The 27,661-nt window shown below is 40.8% G+C and overlaps 1 protein-coding gene across 2 annotated transcripts in view; it reads right to left on the minus strand.

Annotated features, from left to right (window-relative positions):
• The window catches only part of ZNF277 (zinc finger protein 277), a 97,900-nt gene that overhangs the window by 2,910 nt on the left and 67,329 nt on the right, over positions 1-27,661 (minus strand). For both annotated transcript variants that reach the window (XM_056573911.1, XM_056573910.1), the window contains exons 5-10: positions 26,712-26,803; positions 23,722-23,832; positions 14,877-15,009; positions 9,679-9,746; positions 9,094-9,190; positions 2,817-2,859 (exon numbers count right to left, since the gene is read on the minus strand). In XM_056573911.1, the coding sequence (XP_056429886.1) occupies positions 2,817-2,859; positions 9,094-9,190; positions 9,679-9,746; positions 14,877-15,009; positions 23,722-23,832; positions 26,712-26,803 (544 nt within the window). The remainder of the gene's footprint in view (positions 1-2,816; positions 2,860-9,093; positions 9,191-9,678; positions 9,747-14,876; positions 15,010-23,721; positions 23,833-26,711; positions 26,804-27,661) is intronic.

A 27,661-nucleotide genomic window follows, 5' to 3' on the forward strand; every position in this document is an offset into this window, starting at 1 on the left:
GTCACAGACGATATCAATGTAAATTGAATGCATTCATCACATTGCATTAAGTAGAACTTGTCAAGTTTTTCGGTTCTCCTTGAATTCTCCTGTACGTTTCATTTACTAGCACTGATTTCTTACTTTCCTCTAGAATGTCTTAGTATCAAATATGTATTGATTTTCTTTGGGCTTGTGCTTGAAAAATGTTGCTGCACTAGATCTAGATGTCAGTACAAATTCAATCAGTCTGGTATCCAAACCTAGTCTGGTACCAACCAATTTAATGACCAGTGGGTTCTGAACTAAAACAAAAAAGGAAGGAAAGTTCCACAATCTTCAATGAATATACACAAAGTAAAAATATGTACCTGGTTGTACAAAATCCTAAGCTGGTAGCATGGCAAATGGCCCAGATGTGCTGGCAAGGGTGAGTGTGTATGTATATATATATATATATATATATATATATATATATATATATATATATATATATATATATATGCAGCTCGACCCTTCTAATAACTATGCTGCTATTTTTATAGTGCCCACATTTCTACAGCACTGTGCATAGCTTGTCAACACTTAAATTGGTCTCCGTGGGGCTCACAATCTAAATTTACCAATCATTATGTTTGTGTAATGAATAAAAAAACAAAACAAAAACAGAACGCCCTGAGCAACCATGGGGAGAACAGACAAACTCCATGCAGATATTGTCCTTTGTGGGCTCTAAACCTCGGACCCCAGCAAGATAAAACTGCTAATCTCTGAGCCACTTTGCTGTCTCATGTGTTTTACTATTAATAAGTAGTCAAAAACATATTTAGAGTGTATTCACATGTACAGTGTCCTATACATATTTGATGCACAGGATTTGAAGCTGCAGATTTCAATGTAAACAAACGTACTAAACACAGCTTCGAGTATGCAGCTTCAAGCCCTGTGCAGGATACTGTACGTGGGATGGGATCCTGTGATCCTGCACATATTTGAAGCTGTAGATTTCAACGTAAACTAAATGACTGACGGCAGCATAAAATCTGCAGTATGAAATTCTAATGCAGTATTAAATGCTCATCAATTTGGCGCAGGAGACCATACATGTGAATACACCCTAAGAGTCAATTCACACACACAGTACTCTATGCATATTTTGATGAGCAGGATTTAAAGCTGTTGATTTCATGCTGCAGAGCTCAGTGTAAACTAAAGGACTGGACACAGTTTCAAATATGCAGCTTCATGTCCTGCACATTGAATATGCGTAGGATACTGTACGTGTGAATAGACCCTTAGGGGTATATGTACAGTATCATGCCCATATCTGATGCATTACCTTTGAAGTTGCAGATTTTATGCTACAGCTTTCAAAGTTAACTAAATGACTTAACACAGCTTGCATTAAATATGCGCAGGATACTGTAAATGTGAATACACCCTTAAAGAAGAACTCCCACTAAAATTAACTTATCCCCTGTCCACAGGATAGGGGATAAGTAGCTGATAGCGGGACGTCTGACCACTGGAGGATAAGTTAAAGGAGAACTGTGGCGCAACACTTACCTTCCCCTGTGCTTCAAAAACTAAATAGACAAACTTTAACTCCCCCTCCTACGTTCCCCCGTTGCGGAGATATCAGGTTCCGTTCCTCCAGTTCTGCCCTTCTCTCTGCTTCTTAGACCCGGAACGTCACACTGCAGCCAGTGTATTGCCGGCCGCAGTGATGTCCCACCTTGGCCGGTGATAGGCTGAGCACACCGTCATGTAAGGAGCCCAGGCAGCAGGGAGAAGGCGGGGCCAGAGCTCCTTACATGACACTGTGCTCAGCCTATCACCGACCGAGGTGGGACATCGCTGCGGCCGGCGATACGTTGACTGCAGTGTGACGTTCCGAGCCTAAGAAGCAGGAAGCAGAGCAGCACCGGATGAATAGGATGCCAATATCAGCGCAACGGGGAACGTAAGAAGGTGAGTTAAAGTTTGTCTTTTAGTTTTTGCCGCCCAAGCACAGGAGAAGTTAAAAGTGTTTCGCCACAGTTCTCCTTTAATTTTGCCTAAAGTTCTCCTTTAAGCTGCTGCTTAGCAAACATTACAACAGAATATGATTTGACATGGTCCACAAGTCTAAGAGCTGCCAAGCCATTTACACTAATAACCAAAAAAGGTTGCTATAATGTGAATGTCTGTCTTATTTCTATCCAGTGTGGGTCCGATTTCTTTATCCAGTGTAGGTTCACATTCTTAATATACCTTTTTACTGTTATCCAACAATAACAATCTCAACATTACTGATACATTTTGTAATCCTTTTTATCACTGTGACATTTTTAGGTGCAATATTCTGTGCTGGTTATTTTCATATTATCCATTAAATTGTATCAAAGCACCATTATCTATTACAGAGCTCTAACTCCCTTGTAAACTCATAGATTTTTAAGATAAAATGTTGCCTGTTGTCACCAGTACAAAGAGCTTAGAAACTTACTGCATACTATTTTAGTATTGACTACATTGTTTAAAATTGTATGCAGTAAGCTCCCACTAGTGGTGGCTGCAAGCAGCAAGAATGTAATCATTTATCAACGTCTATGCAAAAAATCTGTATCATAAAAACAATGCTCCAATCTTTGTAGTTATAGTAAGAAATTAATGAGCAAAGAATTCTGGACTGATCCAAATTAAGAAAAGAAAATGGTGCTCAATGGTGGACAGTAACTTTAAGCAGTTTTCTTGCCACTTCAACCTTTACTAGATTTACTACCATATTCTTTATGCATCTATATAGAAATACAAACTGAACTAATATAAAATCAGACATATTTTACTTTACTTACCCAAGTCTGTTTTTATTTTGTGAAGATCAAAGTGGTGACAGTCCTACGCAGAGACAAAACAAGACATTTCAATTCTCTTTGGATTTATTTACAGCCCTATCTGACATTGGTCAAATTAGCCAGAAAGAAGCCTTTTCCCAGTAAAAGATACATGAACGCAAAAAAAAACAAAAAAAAAACAACAACACCTGAAGGACACTTAGACTGAGAAAAATGATTCTAAGGTCTGGTAACACCAATATTGGACTCAATTCTAAGTGTCCTGTCTGGAGGACACCATGCACTACTTGTCTCCTGCCCAATACCATCCATACAGTGATTTTTTTCAAAAAAATGCCAGAAAGTTAAACAAATTTGTAAATGACTTCTATTTAAAAATCTTAACCCATCCAGTACTACTTATCAGCTGCTGTATGCTCCAGAGGAAGTTGAGTTGTTCTTTTCTGTTTGACCAGAGTGCTCTCTGCTGACACCTCTGTCTGTGTCAGGAACTGTCCAGAGCAGGAGCAAATCCCCATAGAAAACCTATCCTGCTCTGGACAGTTCCTGACATGTACAGAGGTGTCAGCAGAGAGCACTGTGGTCAAACTGGAAAGAACTACACAACTTTCTCTGGATCATACAGCAGCTGATAAGTACTGGAAGGATTAAGATTTTTAAATAGAAGTAATTTACAAATCTGTTTAACTCTCTGGTATCAGTTGATTTAAAAAATAAAATTGTTATCCACCAGAGTACCCCTTAATGACCAATCCCATTTCCACCTTAACCCCTTAAGGACGCAGGACGTAAATGTACGTCCTGGTGAGGTGGTACTTAACTCACCAGGACGTACATTTACGTCCTAAGCATAACCGCGGGCATCGGAGCGATGCCCGTGTCATGCGCGGCTGATCCCGGCTGCTGATCGCAGCCAGGGACCCGCCGGCAATGGCCGACGCCCGCGATCCCGCCATTAACCCCTCAGGTGCCGGGATCAATACAGATCCCGGCATCTGCGGCAGTTCGCGATTTAAATGAACGATCGGATCGCCCGCAGCGCTGCTGCGGGGATCCGATCATTCATAACGCCGCACGGAGGTCCCCTCTCTTTCCTCCATGCGGCTCCCGGCGTCTCCTGCTCTGGTCTGTGATCGAGCAGACCAGAGCAGGAGATGACCGATAATACTGATCTGTTCTATGTCCTATACATAGAACAGATGAGTATTAGCAATCATGGTATTGCTATGAATAGTCCCCTATGGGGACTATTCAAGTTTTTAAAAAAAATGTAAAAAAATGTAAAAGTAAAAAAAAAGTGAAAAATCCCCTCCCCCAATAAAAAAGTAAAACGTCCGTTTTTTCCTATTTTACCCCCAAAAAGCGTAAAAAACATTTTTTATAGACATATTTGGTATCGCCGCGAGCGTAAATGTCCGAACTATTAAAATAAAATGTTAATGATCCCGTACGGTGAACGGCGTGAACGAAAAAAAATTAAAAAAAAGTCCAAAATTCCTACTTTTTTAATACATTTTATTTAAAAAAAAATTATAAAAAATGTATTAAAAGTTTTTTACATGCAAATGTGGTATCAAAAAAAAGTACAGATCATGGCGCAAAAAATGAGCCCCCATACCGCCACTTATACGGAAAAATAAGGTCATCAAAATAAAGGGATTATAAACGTACTAATTTGGTTAAAAAGTTTGTGATTTTTTTTAAGCGCAACAATAATATAAAAGTATGTAATAATGGGTATCATTTTAATCGTATTGACCCTCAGAATAAAGAACACATGTCATTTTTACCATAAATTGTACGGCGTGAAAACAAAACCTTCCAAAATTAGCAAAATTGCGTTTTTCGTTTTAATTTCCCCACAAAAATAGTGTTTTTTGGTTGCGCCATACATTTTATGATATAATGAGTGATGTCATTACAAAGGACAACTGGTCGCGCAAAAAACAAGCCCTCATTCTAGTCTGTGGATGAAAATATAAAAGTTATGATTTTTAGAAGGCGAGGAGGAAAAAATGAAAACGTAAAAATTAAATTGTCTGAGTCCTTAAGGCCAAAATGGGCTGAGTCCTTAAGGGGTTAAAGGGGTACTCCGCCCCTAGACATCTTATCCCCTATCCAAAGGATAGGGGATAAGATGTTAGATCGCCGCGGTCCCGCTGCTGGGGAGCCCTGGGATCCCCGCTGCCGCACCCCGCTCTCATTACAGCACAGAGCGAGTGCGCTCTGTGCGTAATGACAGGCGATACGGAGGACGGAGCAGCGTGACGTCATGGCTCTGCCCCTCGTGACGTCACGGCCCGCCCCTTTCAATACAAGTCTATGGGAGGAGGCGTGGCGGTCGTAACGCCCCCTCCCATAGACTTACATTGAGGGGACGGGCAGTGATGTCACGAGGGGCGGAGCCATGACGTCACGCTGCTCCGTCCTCCGTATCGCCTGTCATTACGCACAGAGCGAACTCGCTCTGTGCTGTAATGATAGCGGGGTGCTGCAGCGGGGATCCCAGGGCTCCCCAGCAGCGGGACCGCGGCGATCTGACATCTTATCCCCTATCCTTTGGATAGGGGATAAGATGTCTAGGGGCGGAGTACCCCTTTAAGGACCAGGACAATTTAATTTTAGCGTTTTCGTTTTTCCTCCTCGCCTTCTAAAATCCATAACTCTTTTATATTTCCATCTACAGACCCATATAAAGGCTTGTTTTTTGCGCGACCAATTGTACTTTGTAATGAAACCTCTCATTTTACCGTAAAATGTATGGCAAACCCCCCAAAAAAATTTTAGGGAGGAAATTTTAATGAAAACCAAAATTTTGCACATTTTGGAGGGGTTTGTTTTCACACTGTACAATTTACGGTAAAAATGACATGTGTTTTTTATTCTGTGGGTCAATACAATGAAAATGATACCCATGGCTAGATATTTTTATATTTTTGTACCGCTTAAAAAAAATCTAAAACTTTTTGTACAAAATCAGTAATCTAAAATCGCCTTATTTTGACCACCTATAACTTTTTCATTTTTCCGTATATAGGGCGGTATGAGGGCTCATTTTTTGCGCCGTCATCTGTCCTTTTTTTTTTTATAGATACCACATTTGCATATATGAAACTTTTAGATCTTTTTTATTAATTTTTTTTCAATAAAATGTGACAAAAAAGCAGCATTTGTGGACTTTTAATTTTTTACGTTTACGCCATTCACCGTACGGGATCATTAACATTATATTTTGATAGTTTGGACATTTACACACGCGGCGATACCAAATATGTTTATTAAAAAAAAAATACAAAATTACGCTTTTTGAGGATGAAATGGGAAAAACTGACAATTTTCATTTTTATTGGGGGAGGGGATTATTCAAATTTTTTTTTTACTTTTCATTTTTACATTTTTCAACTTTTTATTTATTTTTATTTTTTTTACACTTTTTATGCCCCCATAGGGGACTGTCTATAGCAATCCTTTGATTGCCAATACTGTGCAGTGCTATGCATAGGACACAGCACTGCTCAGTATTATCGGTGATCTTCTGCTCTGGTCTGCTCGATCTCAGATCAGAGCAGAAGACCCCGGGAGACGGCCGGAGCCAGGTGAGGGGACCTCCGGCTGCCATTACAGATGATCGGATCGCCGCGGGCGATCCAATCATCCAATCAAAGTACCGCAATGCCGCAGATGCCGTGATCTGTATTGATCACGGCATCTGAGGGGTTAATGACAGACATCCGCGCGATCGCGGATGTCGGCCATTAGGGGCGGGTCCCCGGCTGCTGCTAGCAGCCGGAATTTGCCGTATATGATGCGAGCACCCTTCCGATGCTCGCGGTCATACACAGGACGTAAATGTACGTCCTGGTGCGGGAAGTCCCGCCAAACCAGGACGTACATTTACGTCCGTGGTTGTTAAGGGGTTAAAGGACACAGCCAATTTTCATTTTTGTGTTTAGTTTTTTCCCTCCTCTCCTTTTAAAAGCCATAACTCTTATTTTTCCCCATCTACAGTCCCATATGAGGGCTTGTTTTTTTGTGCGGCCAATTGCACTTTAAAATGACACCTTTAATTTAACCATAAAATATACTGTGAAACGAACTTCAATTTTGTGCACTTTGTGGTAAAAATGATACATTGGCCCTGATTTAGCAATCAGTCTGAACCCCTAATTGTCTGTTTTTTCCATACCAACCAATCACAGCTCGTCTTTCATATCTTAATGAGCTCTGGTTAAGTGAAAGCTGAGCTGTGATTGGTTGCTATAAGAAAAACCAGACAATTACGGTTTCGGGCTGATTGATAAATCTGGGCCATTATCTTTATTCTCCAGAGATTGATCCCACAGAGGATCATCACAACGCTGATTGATTGGCTTTTCCCATCAGCAGGCTTACTGTACACTCCTTACAGTGGAGGGGGTAAGAGGTGATAATTCACCATACCAGTCAATAATTTTTTTATGAAATAACTTTTGGAGAATTATTTATTACTACAAGGAATACCACTGCTAACAGTACTAAAATTACTGGACCTTTTAATATCACTGGCTATTGGCACATTAAGATATAAGTATACATGATATAATACCTGGACTATTACATACAAGGACATGATTTTAGTTGTAATATTTTTAAATACTTCTTTTATATTTTCATTATTTTATGTGTGTTCCTAGTTGTAATACTTAAATGTTACATTGTGTGTAATCCTTATTTGCATAGATACACTAAACTTTAAAAAAAATGATTAGGTTTAATAATTGAATAAATTTATATAACCGTGAGGACTGTTCTCTTGTTACTGTGTAAGCTAATTTTATTTTTTGTTAGGGTATTTATACAATTTATTTATATATGGATTTTATATAATTATATATACATTTTTTATTTTACACTTTTTAAGTTCCCAAAGGGGACTTTAATATGCAATAATTAGATTGTATTCAATGTATAATGCTATGCCTATGACCATATAGTGTGGTCAGTGATCCACGGATACAGTCTAGCTAAGCTAGGCTGCATTATTGGATCTGTGATTGGCGACAGGACCCACCTCCGCCATTTTAGCTGTTCAGTAAGCTTCACTGAGCTACCGGCAACTTTTATTTTCAGATACCACGATCGGCATTGATCACGGCGTCTAAAAGGTTAAATGCTGGGCAGCGGCCACTAAATGCACCAGGACGTACAGTTACACCCTGGTGCCTTAAGTACCAGGACACAAGGACTTTCCTGTATGCCCTGCATCCTTAAGTGGTTAAAGACAACTCTGGTAATGACCTTTAGTGGCCAAGCCAGAGCCCTGTTGAACATTTCTGGAGAGACCTGAGAAATCTTGTCCACTGATGGTTCACATCCAACCTGACAGAGATTGAGAGGATCTGAAGAGAATAGCAGGAAGTAGCCAGGTGTGAAAACCTTGCCACATCATACCCAAGAAAACTGATGGCTATAACTGCTGCCAAAGGTGCTTCAATCATGTACTGAGTAAAGGGTCTGAATGCAAAATTTTAGTGTTTTCAATAGATTAGCAAAGATTTCTAACATTGTTTTCACTGTCATTATGCGATATTGAAGGATTACTCCGCCCCTAGACATCTTATCCCCTATCAAAAGGATAGTGGATAAGATGACTGATCATGGGGGTCTCGCCGCTGGGGAACCCCACCATCTCTCCTGCTGCACCCCCATTCACCAGCTGCACGGAGCCCAGAACGCTCTGTATACTGATGACGGGCGATACAGGGGCCGGAGTATCGTGACGTCACGCTCCGCCCCCTCAATGCAAGCCTATTGGAGGGGGCGTGGCAGCCATCACACCTCCTCCCATATGTTTGCATTAAGGGGGTGGAGCGAGATGTCATGAGTGGGCGGGCCGTGACTTTACGATACTCCGGCCCCTGTATCACCCATCATCAGCCACGGAGCGCACTTCGCTCCGTGCATCTGGTGAACGGGGGTGCTGCAGGAGAGATTGCGGGGGTTCCCAGTGGCAGGACACCCACGATCAGACATCTTATCCCCTATCCTTTGGAAAGGGGATAAGATGTCTAGGGGCGGAGTACCCCTTTAAAGTGCAGAATGGGGGAAAACTTTATTTATTCTTTTATGTTAGCACAACATAAAATATAAAATGTGAAAAAAGCGAAAGGGTTTGAAAAGTTACCAAGTGCACTGTATGTTTTCCAAAATGTGTGAGGATAGGCACTTTATTGGTGACGTTTCACCCCCACCACATCATAGGACACAATGATGACCAATAGGTGTAATATGGTCTTACCTTCATGTGAAAGAGAAGTTTCTCAGTTGTGTCCGCATGTTTATCACAAAACAGACAAAATGCAGACACAGGGTGCTCTTCCCAGTCAGACCAATCACTGAAAACAGATATGATAACTTAGTATATAGTGAGATATCCTTGACCCACTGCAAATATATTTTCATTTAGTATTCTAGAATGGTGCATCTAAAAGAAGCTTATAAACATAAAACATTAACAATTTTAAATAGAGCCTGTCAATTGTTTCATGCTGCCTAATCCAAATGGTAGCATGAACAAGGTACGGCCATCTTCACAACAATGTATTAAAATTTACTCTAAAATGCTGCTGTGTTAGAGAAATCATAGCTTACACCACAAGACCTGTCAGTCAAGCCCAGCTGTGTGGGGAGAAGCTAGCGAAGAGCTGGCCTTCTTGACTTTATATCCTACATCTGGATTGTGATTAGAGCGAAGCTGCAGTGTTGTTTCAGATTAAATCATAATACATTGTACAGCGGGTACCTCTGTCTGTTTCATGCTACCCATGGTTCAGTCAGAATGAAAAACTGACATGTTACTCTTTAAGAAAATGAATAATCATACTCATCATTGCTGTCCAACAATTCACGATCATCTTCAGATTGTACCTCCTCCCAACTCTTCCCTAATTCCTATAAGAGAATCGGTTATATAAAATTGGGTCACTAATACCTTGTTACTGTCAATATTATACCAAATCTAAGAGCTAGCTATATGTAACATATAATGGAAATATATTTAACAAAATTGTATTAAAAGGCTTTTCCATAAAAAACATTTTCATGGCCTATATTTGTCAGGGCTACAAGGCACAGCCACACGAGTGTGCCAATTTATTTCTAAAAACATAGAAGGGGTTGCGACACTCTAGAAAACTCCACTGCTAATAGGTGAAATTATAAAAGCCAAAGAGAAGTCAGTTGACCAAGCTAGATGAGTAGATATTCTATTGATATGGATGCCAGCAGTCAAAATCCACTTAAAGATATTTAAAGGGGTTTTCCGTCTCAATAAGTTATGGCATATCAACATGATATCTTATGATTAGTTGGGTATAGGAAAGGGGGAATTAAATACAGATACACTTTGAGATCAAATTTATTCAGTTACATTAGCCCCCACCTAAGCATTAATGGCCAAATAAGAGCAGTCTGTGTCTGTTAACGCCATCTCTTCCATTTGCATTATGCCATTAAAATGGTGCATGTACTTTCAAAAGATTTTTCAAGTACCTGCATAGTTTTGCTACATTAACCCTTCAGATTGCTGGTGACATGGTCATTGCTATTTTTGAGCCACTGAGAGTCCCCACACACAGTTACATTCTTCCTTGGTTGCTTGTCCACAGCACAGTACATACTCCAATCCACTATTCTATGACATAATGCTGAGTGATGATCTACACAGTATAATACTGAAGATGTGAAGGAATAAGGGGGCAAAATGAGCAAAAAGGAAGCAAAACACCAGCAAAGCAAGGGAGGGGTTACATCAAGCACTGAACTGCTGCAGCAGATAAGGACAAGCCCTCCACCACTTCTCAGGTTCTATCTTGGTCTCCCTCTTACTTGAGACAGACTTTGCTTAATAGCAAGCAGTTAAGAGCAGATTAAAGGAAAGTGAGAAACCTAGTGGCCAAGACTTTAGAGCTTTTTCCTTGGTTAAAGATTCACTTTTGGTGAGCAAAGTAGTTTACAAATCTTTTCAATAAAGTGATATACAACAACGCAGTCTTTAAATTTATGAACTAGATAATTTGTTGCTCCCTATAACTAGGAATGCCAAGAACTTCTAGGTATAGCTACCGCCAGAATATGTCTTAATAGGCCTTTCTTTACCTTGGAAAGGGCCCCAGGAGAAGGGAGAAGAAGGATATTTCAGCGGAGTATGACAGAATGCAACTAACCAGATTATATAGTAATAATATATCAACTTCCAGAAGCATTGTACGAGGAAGCATTACCGTTAAATTGTGGCTCACTCCCCCTAGTAAGTGTCTGAAGAAGTTGGAAACATTTTATGCAGTGTTAAAGGACACAAATAACAGCAAGACTGAATTTTGCGGATCCATTTCTCTCAAATATTGTGGGTGTAATGTCAAAGATTTTTATTTTCTCTTGAACAAAATTTTTATTCAAACCTGATTCCCACTAGACAATATAAGGTAGATAAGGTAGTTTAGGCTCCTTTCACACTATGAAATAGTTCAGTTTAGGAACTTCCCTCACAAGTTCCGTCACTATATCGGGAAAAACCGGTGTAATTAATTTTTCTGTTCCTTGAACAGCTGATGAACCCTGAACAGCTGATGAAAATGCTGAGTCACCTCAAGCACTGTGGGGTTCATCAGCTGTTCAGGGAACCGAAAAATTCAGGGAACAGAAAAATTAATTACACCGGCCGTTACAAAACCCCTGACGGCCGTGACTAAATTGCATTGCAGCCTATGGGGTTTTGTAACTGCCCGTTTGCACCCGTATATGCCCGTAATTAATTACGGACGTGATACAGTGACGGGACATCTAGGCGGAAAGATCACTGCATGCAGTAATTTTTCCGCCACGATGTCCCGTCACTGTATCACGTCCGTAATGAATTACGGGCATATACGGGTGCAAACGGGCAGTTACAAAACCCCAAAGGCTGCAATGCGATTTAGTCACGGCCGTCAGGGGTTTTGTAACGGCCAGTTTTCCCCGATATAGTGACGGAACTTGTGACGGAAGTTCCTAAACGGAACTATCTCATAATGTGAAAGGGGCCTTACCCGATTAATTCCACAATCTCTCAGCAGTCCACAGACCTAAAATGTGTGTGTTAAGGACTCTGAAATACATATAGTCAAGCTGAGGTAGGAGCCTTTTTAGTGTGGATTTTGGTATCAATGTTGCTATACAACGGCCCCAATTTACTATTGTGAACCCAGCCTGCTTTTGTCAGGTTGTGTGCCAAAAGAACCTACAAACCCAAAAAAAGGGGTGCACGATCGCCCAGAAAGGGGCATGGCTGTTCGGTAAAAGGGACATGTCCTTACAATCCAACCTATTTACTATTGAATTCCCACAAAATGATGTGAATAAATGGCTGGAAATTCCCACCAAAAAAAGCTGGTCTGAAATTTCCCGACCTGTTTGTCCCCATAGTAAATAAGTGGAATCATGCAGGTCTAAAACAACATTCCACACTAATAAAAACCCGACACTCTTAGTAAACCGAGGCCAATGTGTACATTGAGCTGTTTTGGCGGCCGTTTTCTGCTTGGAACCTGATAAAATTATGATTAGGTTAAAAGCTATATGAATATTAAAAAGTAATGAGTGAATTATTTTTAGGGAAACTTCTCCATGCAGCATCCAATTCAATAACTGCACTCACACCTGAGAGAAAAAAAATTGTGATCAATGAAGGATGGGGTAGTTGTTTTTTTTATTGAGAGGAGTTGGATGGACAATAGACATGGTAGATTCCAGTATTACCTAGAGGTTAGAAGTAGAGCTGTAAATACACTTCAACCTATCACTGATACAAGTTAATGTCTGGGATCATGCCTTCTAGTGTATTCTGGAATGTTTTTTGCCCTCCTGGCCAAAAAGCAGTGCAGAGAACTGCAGTCAACCCTATTCAATTGAACTGAGCAATGCCACAGTTCCCATGCACAGTTGTGCTCAGTCACCCACTGTTTCCATGCACAGCAGGCTTTTACTGTGTAGAGAAACACTGTGAAAGGGCTGAAGGGAGTCATTCTCAGGATTAGTGGGGATCCTAGAAGACAGGCCTTCACCTATCAAAGTGTAGGAATATCCTAGTGAAATGAGATGGGGAATACCGCTTAAATAATTGTCTGGCAGTGAAATAGATATTATATAGAAGAGCATACAAACCTTGTACATAACTTATTCTATAGAACATTTCAGGAAAAAATAAATGTTAAAAAATTGCTGAATTTTTATTTATTTTTTTAACAATATTTTACTAGGAGGAAATGAATTCTTTTAACACAACTGTGAAGCAAGCCAAATCCATAAAGGATGTATGGTTTACAGTGGTATAGTAAAATCCTACACATGGTACTGTATAAAACACTTTCCTGGAATTGATAAAAAGGTTATCACATCATGACAACCCCTTCATACACCAAAGCCGGACTGCAGATCACTACATAGATGGGGTTTGGCTTCAAAAACCTTTTGTCTAGACATTTTCCCTACAGCAACCACAGTTTGAAGGGGTTTCAAGCTGGGAACATACTCCATTAGGGTCATAGGCTTCCAAATGACATACGGAAAGGAGCTATAATGAGACAAAAACCTTAATGTAAATTCCCATAATTTATTTTAGACTAAAAAAATTAACAAAAATACCTGCTTCAAACAAGACATGCTTTATGGTTAATAAATGGAATACTGTATTATACCGTGTTAGCTTCATAGCAATAGATACATTTTTGCTGAACTATTCTTCAGCATGGAACAGTGTGCCTAACTAGCTGCTAGCTATACTTTGAAAGGCAGAAATCAGTGAGACATGGTAAAAAGGTTTCTTGTTCGTCTTTTCTCAAAGAATGGTTATTTTAAGACGCATTCCCAGCAGACTAACATTAGCTGTGCAAGCCACAGTTGACATAATTGGCTAAAGGTTTGAACCCTCTCTCTTTTCAGCACCACCACCACCACAATTGGGATACACATAAACTCGCTAATGATCAGAAATCTCCTGACAATTCTCAGCACCATTCCTTTGAACAATATTTGAAGACTTAGTAAGATTTATCTCTACTAAGAAGGATGGACTTCAAAATGTTTAAAGCGTACCAGTCAGATCCAACAAACATTTTTTTTTTTTATATATCACTCAGTACCTAATCCTGACCATGTACATCTATTTTGTATGTGTCTAGCACCTTTATTTTTTTTATTACACTTTTAATTTAGCTCATTAGTCTGAATTCCTCTCAAAGGGAGGAGGCGTGGCCTCACTGCAGGTCTCCGCCCCCTCCCTCAGTATGCTGTCTGATCCCATCTCCCCTAGCATTAGCAAAACTACAACTCCCAGCTTGTCCTCACTGACAGTAACGGGACACAAGCTGACAGTGGGAGGATTGTTCCTCCAGCTGAGAGCCCTGTGCTCACAGCTGTCAATCAAGGAAGTATGTCCATGGCATAGGTGATGATGCATAGACACAGCAGGACTAGTATGTGTCCAGGAAGGCGGGGGGGGGGGGGGGGACAGTTGTTTGACTGGCTTTTTCAGTATGAAATGCTGAAAATTTTCTAATGAAAGCAATTGCAAAACCTATTGGTTTTACATGCTTTACAACATATCAAAAGTGTTTATATCTGACAGTGCCCATTTAATGAGGATACGGCCACGATACATTGCATACTCTTCCCGGCTGTTTACCCTACAGGCTTTAGTCATATGCCCCCTGTACTGCACAAACAGAACATAAGTGCACGTTAGAATCTATTTAAAAATTGGACTTTACACTTGAGAATATCTTAATATACTAAAATTGACTATACTGTTGGCACAACAAACAAGTCTGTGCTTGCACTTTTCTGGTTGCACATAACCTCGGAAGATGTGTATTCTAAAACAGTGGAAGTAAACAATATATGAAAAACAGTAATATATAAAAAAAAAAAAAAGTTAAAGCTAAACAAAGCTGCACAGACAGAACAGAAAAATAATTCAAACAGCATATCCTGAAGCACACAAATGTGGCAGCAATAGGTATACTTCAAACAGGGATAGAACCTTACCAAATAGTTTATTATGTAAAAGCGGTCATATTCATGGTTCCTGGGATTGACTTTGCGATGTTGCTTTTTTCTCATGTGATCCTTTAATGTATTTTGGTCTCTGAAGGTTTTTTCACAATACAAACATTGCAACCTTAAGGAATACAATGTACAAATAATACTCATAAAAAATACAATTCAAATCCTAAATAATGTGTACCATATTACTGTAGCTGTATTACATGCATAGACTAGGAAATTAAACATAAGCATGTTATAAACATTCAATATAGCAGGACTTTACACCCGTCCCAATGTTGCAAAAAAACATTCTTAAAGAGGTTATCTAGCAATAGCAAAACAACACTAATTACTTCCAAAAACAGCACCACAACTGTCTGCAAGTTGTCTGTGGTATTACAACTTTGCTATATTCAGAGCTGCAATACCACATCCAACCAGCTGACAAATGGGGGGATTGTCTGACAAAATCAACATTGTTTTTCTAATGATCCCTTTAAGGTTCTTCTACACAGGCAGATTACTGGCTGAATGATGGTTTGTAGAAATGTCTGTTCCCTATAACTAGTCCATGTAAAAGGGTCTCCTGTCAGCCACTGAAGGAGAAAATGCTGCTCGTTTCCCGGCTGATTGGACTGTATGTAAAGAATCGATAGTCGACTGCACCCGTCCTGTCTAAATGGGGAATGGACAGCAGACAATGATACATTTAAAGGCATGAACAAACAATTCTGCAATCATTTATGCAGCCCTGACTGCTCAACAACTAGGCTCCTTAAACAAGCACCGATCTACTAGGCATGGGTTGACCTATGTAAAAAGGGAAGACAAAAGAACTAGCGCTCAAGGTCTATAAAATATAAAGGTACATGTAATATTGAAACAAGATGAAATGTATTAGTATATGTATAAAAATACATATGCTATCTCAACTGACAGGGCCCTTGTCAGAGAGTGAAATAAAAATGCAGTGATCAAATATTTAAAAAACATCCATGTATAAACATAAAATAAACTGCCTCAGTAAAAAATATTTTAAAAAATTAAGTCATAGGATTTGACACAGTCAAGGTAACAGTATCAAGAAAATATAGCCTGCACTCACTGCACAGTTCGGGTCCCACGGCCTCAGATCCCGGACCTCCTCAGTAGCGTGGGACTTGCAGCAGCTGCTGACAGCGCTCAGAAAACAGGCAACTGCAGGCGGTTTCGCGTTACAATCAACGCTTCTTCCAGCCTCAAAGAGGTCCAGGATCCGAGGCCGTGAGACCCGAACTGTGCGGTGAGTGCAGGCTATGTTTTTTTGATACTGTTACATTGAATTCTGGCGCCTGACTCTCTGTCCTAGCACCACCGTGGGTCAGAACAGAGACTCTCCTAGCTGGTCCTTAAGTCCAAAGAAGGGTGTGAAGATTTATGTTGCTAGTGCCGCTACCTATCTATTTCTCTGAGAAGTTGTTTTCTGACACAGTTAAGATTGATGGTAAAATGATAAAGTCATAAGATGATAAAGATAAGTTACAAGTCACTACAGCTTGTAGAATAGTAAGATGATATCGCTCACCCAATCCTACGTATGTCCCCTGGTTCTTGTCTTGTGTTCAGTGTGAACAGTGTTCTATAATTATATCCTGTTTTATCAGTTTTTCTGAGTTGTAACTAGGCATCCCTGTTACCTGCCCATGGGGACTCAGAAGGTATTGTTGTTCCTGCATCTACTGGAGGTGTTCTAAAGGGATTGCGATTATTCCTGTCTTGTGTTCAGTGTTCTATAAATATATCCTGTGTATCTAGGCATCCCTGTTACCTGTCCATGAGGACTTTGTGTCTACTGGAGGTTTGCATAGGGGATGCGATTATTCCTGATTAGCGACAGATCCCTGTTTTTGGTCCATGGGGACTTTGTGTCTACTGGATGTTCTGGGGGATTATGCTATATTCCTGTCTGTTCCTAAAGTCTGTTGACTTATCCGTTTTCCTGTCTGGCGTTTTGAACTCTATGTTTATTAGTTCTTGATTTCAGATCTTTGGAGTTCTGTACATGACTACTGATCTATAGTGTCCTCTGTTCACAACCACTGAGTCCTCTGTTCATGACCGCTGATCCATAGTGTCTCCTGCGCTACTCACTGATCTGTGTCCTCTGAACTTAATCTGTTATAGAGTTCTATGTTCCTGTTATGTTTCTGGTTTGTGACCGACTATTTATTAGTATGTGTTTTTATTAGGCCCCTGCACTTTAGTTCAGGGAGGGACCGACGCCCAGTTGTCGATCCACCGTTTAGGGTGGATGGGCAAGTAGGCAGGGAGAGCGGTTTTAGGGTCAGTTTAGGACTCACTCTAACTGTCCCCCGGTCAGTCCCTGACATCTCTATCCCCTTATGCTCTGTGGGGGCTGAAAATTACTTTTGTTAAACAGGCCAACCTCTTTCAAGGTGAGGTCTGTCTGTTTAAAAGAGGGAACTGCAACATCTAATTCATTAACATTTTCTGCAAAATAGCCCCTTAACCGTAATCTACGAAAAAACCTTTCAAGATCAACATGCAGAGAAAACCAATCGACATCTATACTAGGGCAAAATGAGAGGCCCTTTTCTAAAACACTAGTTTCTAGATGAGTCAATGTGGTAGAGCTGATATTTACCACTAGAGTCCTTTCCTGCTGTTCGCTCAACCCCTCAGAGGCTTGTGGTTGACTCTCTGTCGAGTCTGGACTCCTCCTGCAATGTTTTCTCCCCCCCACGTCTCCTTCTCCGTTTGGGCCCTTGGAAAAATAGGTTTCTGGAAAAAAAGGAATCTGAGGAATCACTGTCCAGAGCTGTAGAGAGGAAGCCATCTGTTCTTGAAACAGTTGACTTAGAGTGCTCTGTGCATGGACATAGTCTCAGTCCCTTATGATCCTGTTGAAATTGTGACTGCCATGTATAAATTTTTTCCATTTGCATAATCTTCAATATCACAATACCACTTAATTCTTTTAGCCTCCTCCAGTTCCTGTTGATGTTTCAAAAGTCTGGAGGCCAGCCGTTCCTTAGTCTTAGTATTCTTGTGCAAAAAGTAGACTTAAGTTGTTCCTCCACCTCAAGACACCTGGTCTGGGTTTTTTCAATATCCAACTTTATAGGTTTAGTAACATGACATAGAAATTTGAATCAACTTTTGATGGAACTGTTCATTGCTGGGGAATAAATTGGGGCTCATATGGGAGTGCATCCCTCTGGGTATTCTCTGCTCACAATAATACTCACAGAGTGACCAAATGCAGCTCCAACGTGGTAAGTCTTCTGGAATCTGTTTCCCATCTTCCCGAGCAGATCAATGGAAGGGACACTTAGGAACGTGGCCTCTCTCTGTACCGTGCTTAGAATCCTTGTCGCCTACTGTTCAGATTATGTAAAGGTGCTCATGATTCCTGTACCTTGTGGTGAAGGTCCACCATCTGATTTCATGGACATATTAAGAAAGCCGCTCACCGGAACATTCAAACCATGCACGGATCAAGGCATAAAAGACAGTTTTTTTTCATCCTCAAACAGGTCAAAAGTTCATCAAGGATGGATATACCTGAAGGTCATCATTTGTTATTTATTTGTTACAATGCCCCTGCGGGCTCTATTACGTAGGGGAAACTACGAACGAATGTCGGATTCGGTCACAAATCTTCTATATGGACAGGGAAGGTAGACCTCCCCATTCCGAGGCACTTTAAAGAAATGGGCCATAACATTAGCCAGCTGCGTTTTCAAGTAATCGATCATGTACCCCAACTTAGACGTGGAAGAGATGGGGAGAATATTTTGAAACAGAAAGAATTGAAGTGGATACATAAATTGAATACCTTACACCAAGCATGGGCTAAAAAAACAAGGTTTAAGTTTATGTGGGCCACATAAAAAAACAAAAAAAAACACACATGCCTCCCCTGCACAAGACCCCATGCCCACCCTACACAACACATCATGATCCCCTTCACAAGACCCCCATGACTCCACCCTTCAAAAGACCCCATGCCCTTTTGTACAACACTCCATGCCCCCTTTGCACAAGACCCCATGACCCCCATTGCACAAGACCCTGCCCCCCTACACAAGACTGTGCAGTACAGTATCCCCACATTAGGTGCAGTATAGTTCCCCCACATTAGGTTGGCAGTACAGTTCTGCCACATTAGGTTGGCAGTACAGTTCCCCCACATTAGGTGCAGTATCATAGGTTGAAAAAAGACCGAAGTCCATGAAGTACAACCGATAACACTAGTGAGTCTCTACTGAGTAGATCCAGAGGAAGGCAAAAAACCCTCATACTAGAGGTAAAAATTCCTTCCCGACTCCAAATATGGCAATCAGAATAAATCCCTGGATCAACGTTCTGTCCCTATAAATCTAGAATCCATAACCTGTTATTACTCTCCAAAAATGCATCCAGACCACTTTTGAACAATTTTACAGAGTTCACCATGACCACCTCCTCAGGCAGAGAATTCCACAGCCTCACTGCTCTTACAGTATAGAACCCCTGTCTGTGCTGGTGTAGAAACCTTCTTTCCTCTAAACGTAGAGGATGCCCCCTTGTTATACAGTTCTGGGTACAAATAAATCATGGGAGAGATCACTGTACGGTCCCCTGATATATTTATACATAGTTATAAAGGTCTCCCCTAAGCTGCCTTTTTTCTATACTAAATAACCCCATTTCTGCTAATCTTTCTGGGTACTGTAATCCTCCCATTCCCCGTATTACTCTGGTTGCCCATCTTGGAACCCTCTCCAGCTCCACTATATCTTTCTTGTACACTGGTGCCCAGTACTGTACACAGTATTCCATGTGTGGTCTGACTAGTGATTTGTACAGCAGTAGAATTATTTCCTTGTCGTGGGCATCAATGCCCCTATTGATGCACCCCATGATTTTATCTGCCTTGGCAGCAGCTGCCCGACACTGGACACTACAGCTAAGTTTACTATTAACTAAGACCCCTAAGTCCTTTTCCATGTCAGTCATCCCAAGTGTGCTCCCATTTAATACATAATCCCAGCCCGAATCTTTCTTCCCCATGTGCATTACCTTACATTTATCAGTGTTGAACCTCATCTGCCACTTCCCAGCCGAAACCTCCAACCTATCCATATCCATTTGTAACAGTGCACTGTCCTCTATAGTGTTTACCGCTTTACAGAGTTTAGTATCCTCTGCAAAGATTGCTACTTTACTATTCAACCCCTCTAAAAGGTCATTAATAAATATATTAAATAGAACAGGACCCAAGACTGACCCCTGCAGTTCCTCCACAGACATACAGCCTTCAGCCATATACAGTGTATGGCTGGAGGCTGTATGCCTGTTTACTGCCCCACTTTAGTGTTTGGACCACCACTCCTCCCGTCCGGGGTCACGATCTACTGCTATGGCCTATGGGCCATAGTAGTAGGTCCCGGGACCGGAGGAGCAGTGGTCGGAACACCGAAGATGACATGCTGGTGAGTGGTGACGTACCATACCCGCGCATCCTCCTCAATGCTCCGCTCTGCTCTTCTCCTATGGATGCACACACGGGATGGCGAATGTGACGGGGGCCACCTGCGGGCATGGGGCACGGAGCAGGCCCTCCAGGAGCACCAATGATGATCCGGCCCTGACCAGAGCAATGAATATCTTTGCCGGGCCGCAAAGATATTCATTGTGGGCCTCGGGCTATATGTTTGACACCCATGCCTCATGGCCTTAACATAGATTTTAGTCTCAAACCTTACTTATGATCTGAATCCTTGTCCTCTCCGTTTATCTCTCTTTCTTATGCTCCTTTCTTTCATTGCTGATCTTTGTTCTTTCTTCCCTTTCCTTCTTCTTTTCCCCCCATTTATATTTTACTTTTATTATTGATTTTTTATTCATTATTTATAATTTTTTATTATTTTATTTTGCATTTTTTATTTATTTATTTTTTGTATTATTTTTCATCTATTTTTCATTATTTATTATTGTTTATTATTTTTCATTTTCTATTTTATCATTTATTTTTTATACATGTTTTATTTAATTACGGTACTATTTTTCTTTTTTCCCTCTTTCTTTTTTCCTCTTCTTTCTTCGTTTTCATTCTGGTTCTCTTCTTGAAGGAGTATGTAATTCTATTTGTCATATATGTAGCTAACAGACAAGAGGTGTTGATTTTAATATTGTTTTAATTTTCTTTTTCTTTGACTGTATGGTTTTTATTTTCTATTTTAAGCACTATTCACACCATATGTCACAACCAGAGGTTGAATAAAACACATGGGGGACTCCACAGTCCCGAATATCACCTGTACATTATTTTGCTTTTTCTATACGCCAGTATGTCGGTCCCTCCCGTTCACATTCCAATAATTATGCCCAGGTGATGAAGGGGGTCTTTTTCTCCCTTTACCGCTAGTAAAAAGGAGTAAAAGGAGAAAAAAGCACCAAAAATTTGTTACACAATTTCTCCTGACTTTGAAAATACATGGTCCTAAACTGTTGCCTGGAAATATCACAAACAGGCACATTTGAGACCTAATTTGGTGATTTGCACAGATTCCGAGGGCCTCACATGGAGGGGGCGTGCAGGAGGCATTTCCTCAACACCCAAAATAACAAGAACATACATTACCTCCATAGGTGGTGTATATTTCTGAGACTGCCACAAGGGAGTCCACAGAGCCACTGGAGTTACTTTGCATGTACTTTACTTGCGCCATATCCATAAAATGCAGCTGTTAGTAAACCCTCCTATACCTCCACTATTTCTCTACTGCTAGGATCCAGAGGAAGGCAAAAATCCCTTCTGAGACTTATGCCAACTTCCCCATACCAGGGGGAAAACTCCAGCAGGTAAAAAGGGTACAGGTAGCAGGCTGTGCCAAGCAGATGTATCTGCTACTGGTGCAAAAAAAATTAAATAAAAACAAAACCCAAACCCCATGTTCCTCTAACCTCTGCAGAATTGCCAGTCTTCACCTGTACACTAAAGTGCACCCACTCTGCTCGCAGTCTGGACTAGGGATGGGGCAGGCAGAGCTGCTATGATTTCATATTGCCCACAGTAAGCCGTGATTGGTTGGTCGTTCCCAACCGACCAATAACGGCGATCAGGAGGTGGCATCAGTGCCATCACCCTTCTAGAACTGCAGAGTGATTGGTGCGGTTACACACCACCAATCACCCTTATCTTCCAGGCCACTCGAGGGCAGATTGGTCAGTAAGAACCAATCACTGCCATTGCACTTACGAGGTGGAGGGGTCTTAAGATTCCCATAGGCGAAGTGTGAAGATGGCTGATGTGCACATGTAATAGAAAAAAGGGGAGGGAGAGACAGACGGAGGGGGCAACCTGTGGTATTATTCAGATGGCAATCGATGCCGTGATGCAAATAGAGCGGTGCTCACCTGATGGTGTTGTAGGCAGAGTACAACACCTTGTAGCGTATGTCACCCAACTGCAGGGTAGAAGACCGGGAGCTGCCGGAGGTAATCCCGTGTTAGAGGTTGTCTCTGACCGGTGCTGGATAGCTTGAGTTATCCCATGGAAGCAGGAGAAAAGATCCTCGTAGTGGCGCTCACTCGGTGGTTGCTGGCAGTAGCCGGGAGAGGTGTGTATAGCCTCGGTCGGCAATAAGCGATAGCGGACAGGTGGAATAATAAATCAAGGATTTTAATAGAAGGACTAAGCGTTACGAGGGGCGAGACCCCCTCTTCATCAGGTCCAATGATCATTTAACGGATTATATAGGATTATATATGATTTTATACTGTGAAAGGGGCCTTATTGGACCACCCGTGGCACAACCGCGGGGGTCCGATGATCCAAAATGGAGGCTAGATACTCTCACCTGCCGCTCTGCTGTGATCTTCAGTGAAGTAGATTGCCAATGTAACTGAACAGATGTTATGCCAATGCATTGCACTGATCAGTATTAGCAATCAAAAGATTGCTATACATTGTCCACTATGGAGACATAAAAAACATAAAATTAGGAGGAAAAAGTGAAGAGTAAGCGCCTCCTCCCATAAAATATAAACAGCCCCTTTTCCCCATTTTGCAAAAAAAAATAAGAAAAAGAAAAAAAAAGAAAAAGGTGAAATAAACATATTTAGTATCGTCGCATGCGCAAATGTCCAAACTATTAACTTATAATGTCAATGATCCCATACGGTGAACAGCGTATGCATTTTAAAAAAAATATATATACCACCTCAACACATCACGAAAATAGTTTTATAAAAAAGTGATTAATATGTCACCTGTAAGCAAAAATGGTACCAATAAAAGCTACAGATCATGGCGCAAAAAATTATCCTTCATACAGGGCAATTTTTAAAAAGCTTACTTTGTTTAAAAAGTTTGAGTATTTTTAAAGCAATACAATAAAAAGGGTGTAAGCATGGATTTCATCTTAATCGTATTGACACATAGAATAAAGAAAACATGTCAGTTTTACTGTAAAGTGTACAGTGTAAAAACGAAACCCTATTTAAATTTTTCTACATTTTCCAGTTTTCTTCCAGACAAATAATATTTTTTCGTTGGTTCGTACATTTTATGGTAAAATGAATAACGGAATTACAAAAGTACAATTGATTGCACAAAAACAAGCCCTCATATGGGCCTGTGGATGGAAAAAGAAAAAAAGTTATGGCTCTTAGAAGGCGAGAAGAAAAAAAACCATGGAAATGCATAAATAAAATTGACAGTGCTGCATTAACCCCTTAGGGAAACATCCCATTTTGGCCTTTCTGACACAATCAACCCAATAAAAGCCCTTCTGGTTTGAAATTACAGTTCATAACTTGAAGATAATAACAGTAATAATAATAATAATAACAGTACCGGTCAATCTTCTCCTGTAAAGTGTCCAGATATTCATTACAGTACACAATATTATCTGACAGTCCAACATTAAAAGAGTGCTCCTCGTTCATGTGATTGAACAAAACTGATCTGCAAGGAAACAGTCATTCAGATAAAAAAAAATTCTAATCTAAAGAGTTAAATTAAACTATGTACAATGCATTCGAAAAGACCCTTTTATTTTTTCACATTTTGCTGTTTGCTTTTTTTTTGTTGGTTTCCCCCCCCCCCCCATCATTCTGCACTCAACATCCCAAGACGAGAACGTGAAAACAGAAGGTTAGAATCTTTTGCACATTTATTAAGAAGTTAAACCTAAAATTTTACATGGACATTGTGTATGTGTATGCACCCTTTGCTATGACTCTTGAAATTTAGCTAAGGGTCCTCCCATTACTTTTCATCATCTTAGAAATGTTTCTACACCTTTAATACATTTAGTTGATTAGACATTATTTGGAAAGACACACACTTATCTATATATAAGGTCTTACAGCTGATCATGCATATCAGACAAAAAAAAAAAAAAAGAAAAACCATGAGTTGAAAATAACTGCCTGTAGAGCTCAGAGACAGGATTGTATAGAGGCATAGATCTGGAGAAAGGTATAGTTTACAGACGTGGACAAAATTGTTGGTACCCTTCCATTTAAGAGTCTGCCAAAAAGCTACAGCTTTCTCTAACATCAACTCTTTCTTTGCAGATGCAAAAATAAAACATGCAAAGAAATTAACATTGTAACTACTGTGAAGCATGGAGGAGGCTCAGTTACATTTTGAGCTGCTTTGCTGCCTCTAGCAAAGGGTGTCTTGAATCTGTACAGGAGACATTGCTTTTAAATTATGGTTCAGAATAGTCATAAACAAAAAAAATAAAAATAATGAAACGGGCCAGGAAAAATATGATGGTACCCTGAACTTAAAGGAGTACTCCAGTGGAAAACAATATTTTTTTTTAAAAATCAACTGGTGCCAGTAAGTTATGCAGATTTGTAAGTTACTTCTATTTAAAAATCTTAAATCTTCCAGTACTTAAAGGACAATTGCTGCAGTATGACACTTATCCCCTATCCACAGGATAGGGGATAAGTGTTTGATCGTGGGGAGATCCGACCGCTGGGACCCCCTGTGATCTCCTGTACGGGGCTGCGGCTGTCCCGCGTGGGGGCGTGCCGGCCACAGCATGACGTTGCGGCCGGCACGCCTCCTCCATACATCTCTATGGGAAAGGCGGGGAGGCAGCGTTTGTGCCTCCCCGTCTCCCCCATAGAACTGTATGGGGACGGGGAGGAGACGGGGCGTCACCGTCGACCTCTAGGTCGACGCTACGCGCCTTAGCACTCACCATGAGCGCTGATGGCGGCGCCCTGTTAGGGAGATCGCAGGGGGTCTCAGTGGATAGGGGGATAAGTGTCATACCGCTGCAGTTGTCCTTTAAACTGCTGTATGCTCCATAGGAAGTTCTTTTCTTTTTGAATTTATTTTCTGTCTGATAACAGTGCTCACTGCCGACACTTCTGTCCAAGTCAGGAACTGTTCAGAGCAGGATAGGTTTTCTATGGGGAATTGCTCTTACTCTGGACAGTTCCTGACACAGACAGAGGTGTCAGCAGAGAGCACTGTGGTCAGACAGAAAAGTAATTCAAAAAGAAAAGAACTTCCTGTGGAGCATACAGCAGTTTAAGTACTGGAAGATTTAAGATTTTTAAATAGAAGTAACTTACAAATCTGTATAACTTTCTGGCACCAGTTGATTTAAAAAATAAATAAATAAAATTATAATAAAAATTGCTTTCCACCGGTGTACTCCTTTAAGTTCAGGGTACCATCATAGTTTTGTCTGTACTGTAGATTGCATCAGTTTGAGTATTATTGGGATCATCTATGATTCTGTTCCTAACCATCTACAGAGTCTAATCAATAGAGACTTCATTAGATTTTTAAGTTGAATACTTTGTACTTGGAAGGACGTAAAGAATTAAAAGGGTTGTCTGGTGTAAACTATTTTCCAGTAATGTCTTTAGCCTGCATAATGAAATAATAAGAATGTTAACCTAACTTTGTCCGCTCCCTCGTAGCCTCCAATATCAGGATGTCCAGTCTCCACAGACAGCGTGCTCCACAGAGCTGGCCAGAGCTGTAGATCTGATGTCAGCGCTGCTAAGCCAATCACTGGCTGCAGCAGTGTACCACCTCAGCCAGTGAATGGTGAGGGCAACTGTATGTTTCCCAGGCTATAGACAATACCCTCTGCAATTTTGGGGAAACCAGTATCCCCCGGCTGCAGGCAGAGGGCCCTGATGGGAGTAAAAATTTTTATTATTTTTATTTTATTAAGAAGGTTGGGTACAATACTGTAAACAAGTTTTTCATCAGACAACTAGTTTAATAAAGAGGAACACTGTTTAATGTCATTTTTTTTAAATAAGTGTTTTATGTACATTTTATGTATTTTCATGTATTTCATTATTTATGATGTGCACTCTCGATTATGTAAATTATTTAATCTTACCAGTGGACATAACTTCAGGTAATGCTGTCAAGGGAAGTGCATTTATATTTCATCGTATCTTATGAAGGGGCTGGAGCAGCCCATAAACGTGTTGTACATTTTAAATTGTATTAAATTTATAGATATCCTACTGACCATTGATTGTCGGATCCAGCCAGTGTCTATTGTATCCCTGTTTGGATTAGGAGAGTCGTGCAGCCAAGGATTATCTACCCATCATTTCTTTGTATCAAGCTTGTGCCATCATTTGCACAACCACTATTGGTGAGTGTTTGCTAAATTTTATTTTATATTGATCCTTATTCCTACCTCACTAATGATAACTGCAGACCTGTATTAAAGTGAAATGTTTTGGCTCTATCTCTGGTTTCACTTCGGGATAGTTTGGACATTAAAAGAACATAATTTGTGCAAGGTAACAAAACTGAAGATGCCTGAAAAAAAACCAAAAGCAAACCTGTTTCCTTTAAATTCTTCATTGCAAAACATGCACAATCTCTGAAAAGCTGTGTCTGATCTTTCACGTTGCTGCTGCTCCAAAATCTTTTTCTGTAAATAAATAAATCAAACAAAGTTAAAGAGTACCTCTCATGATCTGTTAAATGTTATAATCCTCATAGTTCACTGCCCTTATGATAAACCACCCCCTGCCTTTATTTTTATTTTTCTACCTTGATATTGCTCTGTAATTTCTGCTCAGTCTCAGTCAGATTCACAGACTGGGAAGGGGAGTTACCCAGCAGGCGTGATATCGTCTGAAGCCGTACAGGGGAGAACTTCCTCCCTTACTCTGCTACACACAGCCCAGAGCAGTTGTGTGTGAGATGAGCTATGAGTGGCTAAGGCTGTACACACACACACACACACACACACACTCCTCAGCACTCCAGACTGCATTTCCCGATTTTGGACTTCTGCCAGGCCAGCAGGAGTCCAAAGTCTGTGCAATAGATAGGGAGACACCTAGTGGCAGATTTTTTAAACACAAATATCGATTATATACACACACTAGGGATCGACCCACATCGATTTTTTAGGGCCGATACCGATAATTTGTCACTTAACAGGCCGATAGCCGATAACTTATACCGGAATATCGGTATAAGTTATCGGCTATTTCAAACCCCCCCCCGGCAGGGCAGAAGCCGTTGCAGATCAATGATTTAAAGCGGGTGCTTTAAATCAATGAACTGCAGCGGCTTTTGCCGGGCCAGAGACCGCCGCCCGCTTCTCTCCCCCTGCCTGTCCTGGGGTCCCGAGTCTAACCACCACAGTTGCCCCATCGCCTCCCCCCATCCTCTGCCCACATACCGCCGCCGCCCCATCGCCCCCCCCATCCTCTGCCCACATACCGCTGCTGCCCCATCGCCTCCCCTCATCCCTGGTGTTATAATTACCTGTTCCTGG

Source organism: Hyla sarda, chromosome 4 (genome assembly GCF_029499605.1).
Source record: "Hyla sarda isolate aHylSar1 chromosome 4, aHylSar1.hap1, whole genome shotgun sequence".
Lineage (NCBI taxonomy): Eukaryota > Metazoa > Chordata > Amphibia > Anura > Hylidae > Hyla > Hyla sarda.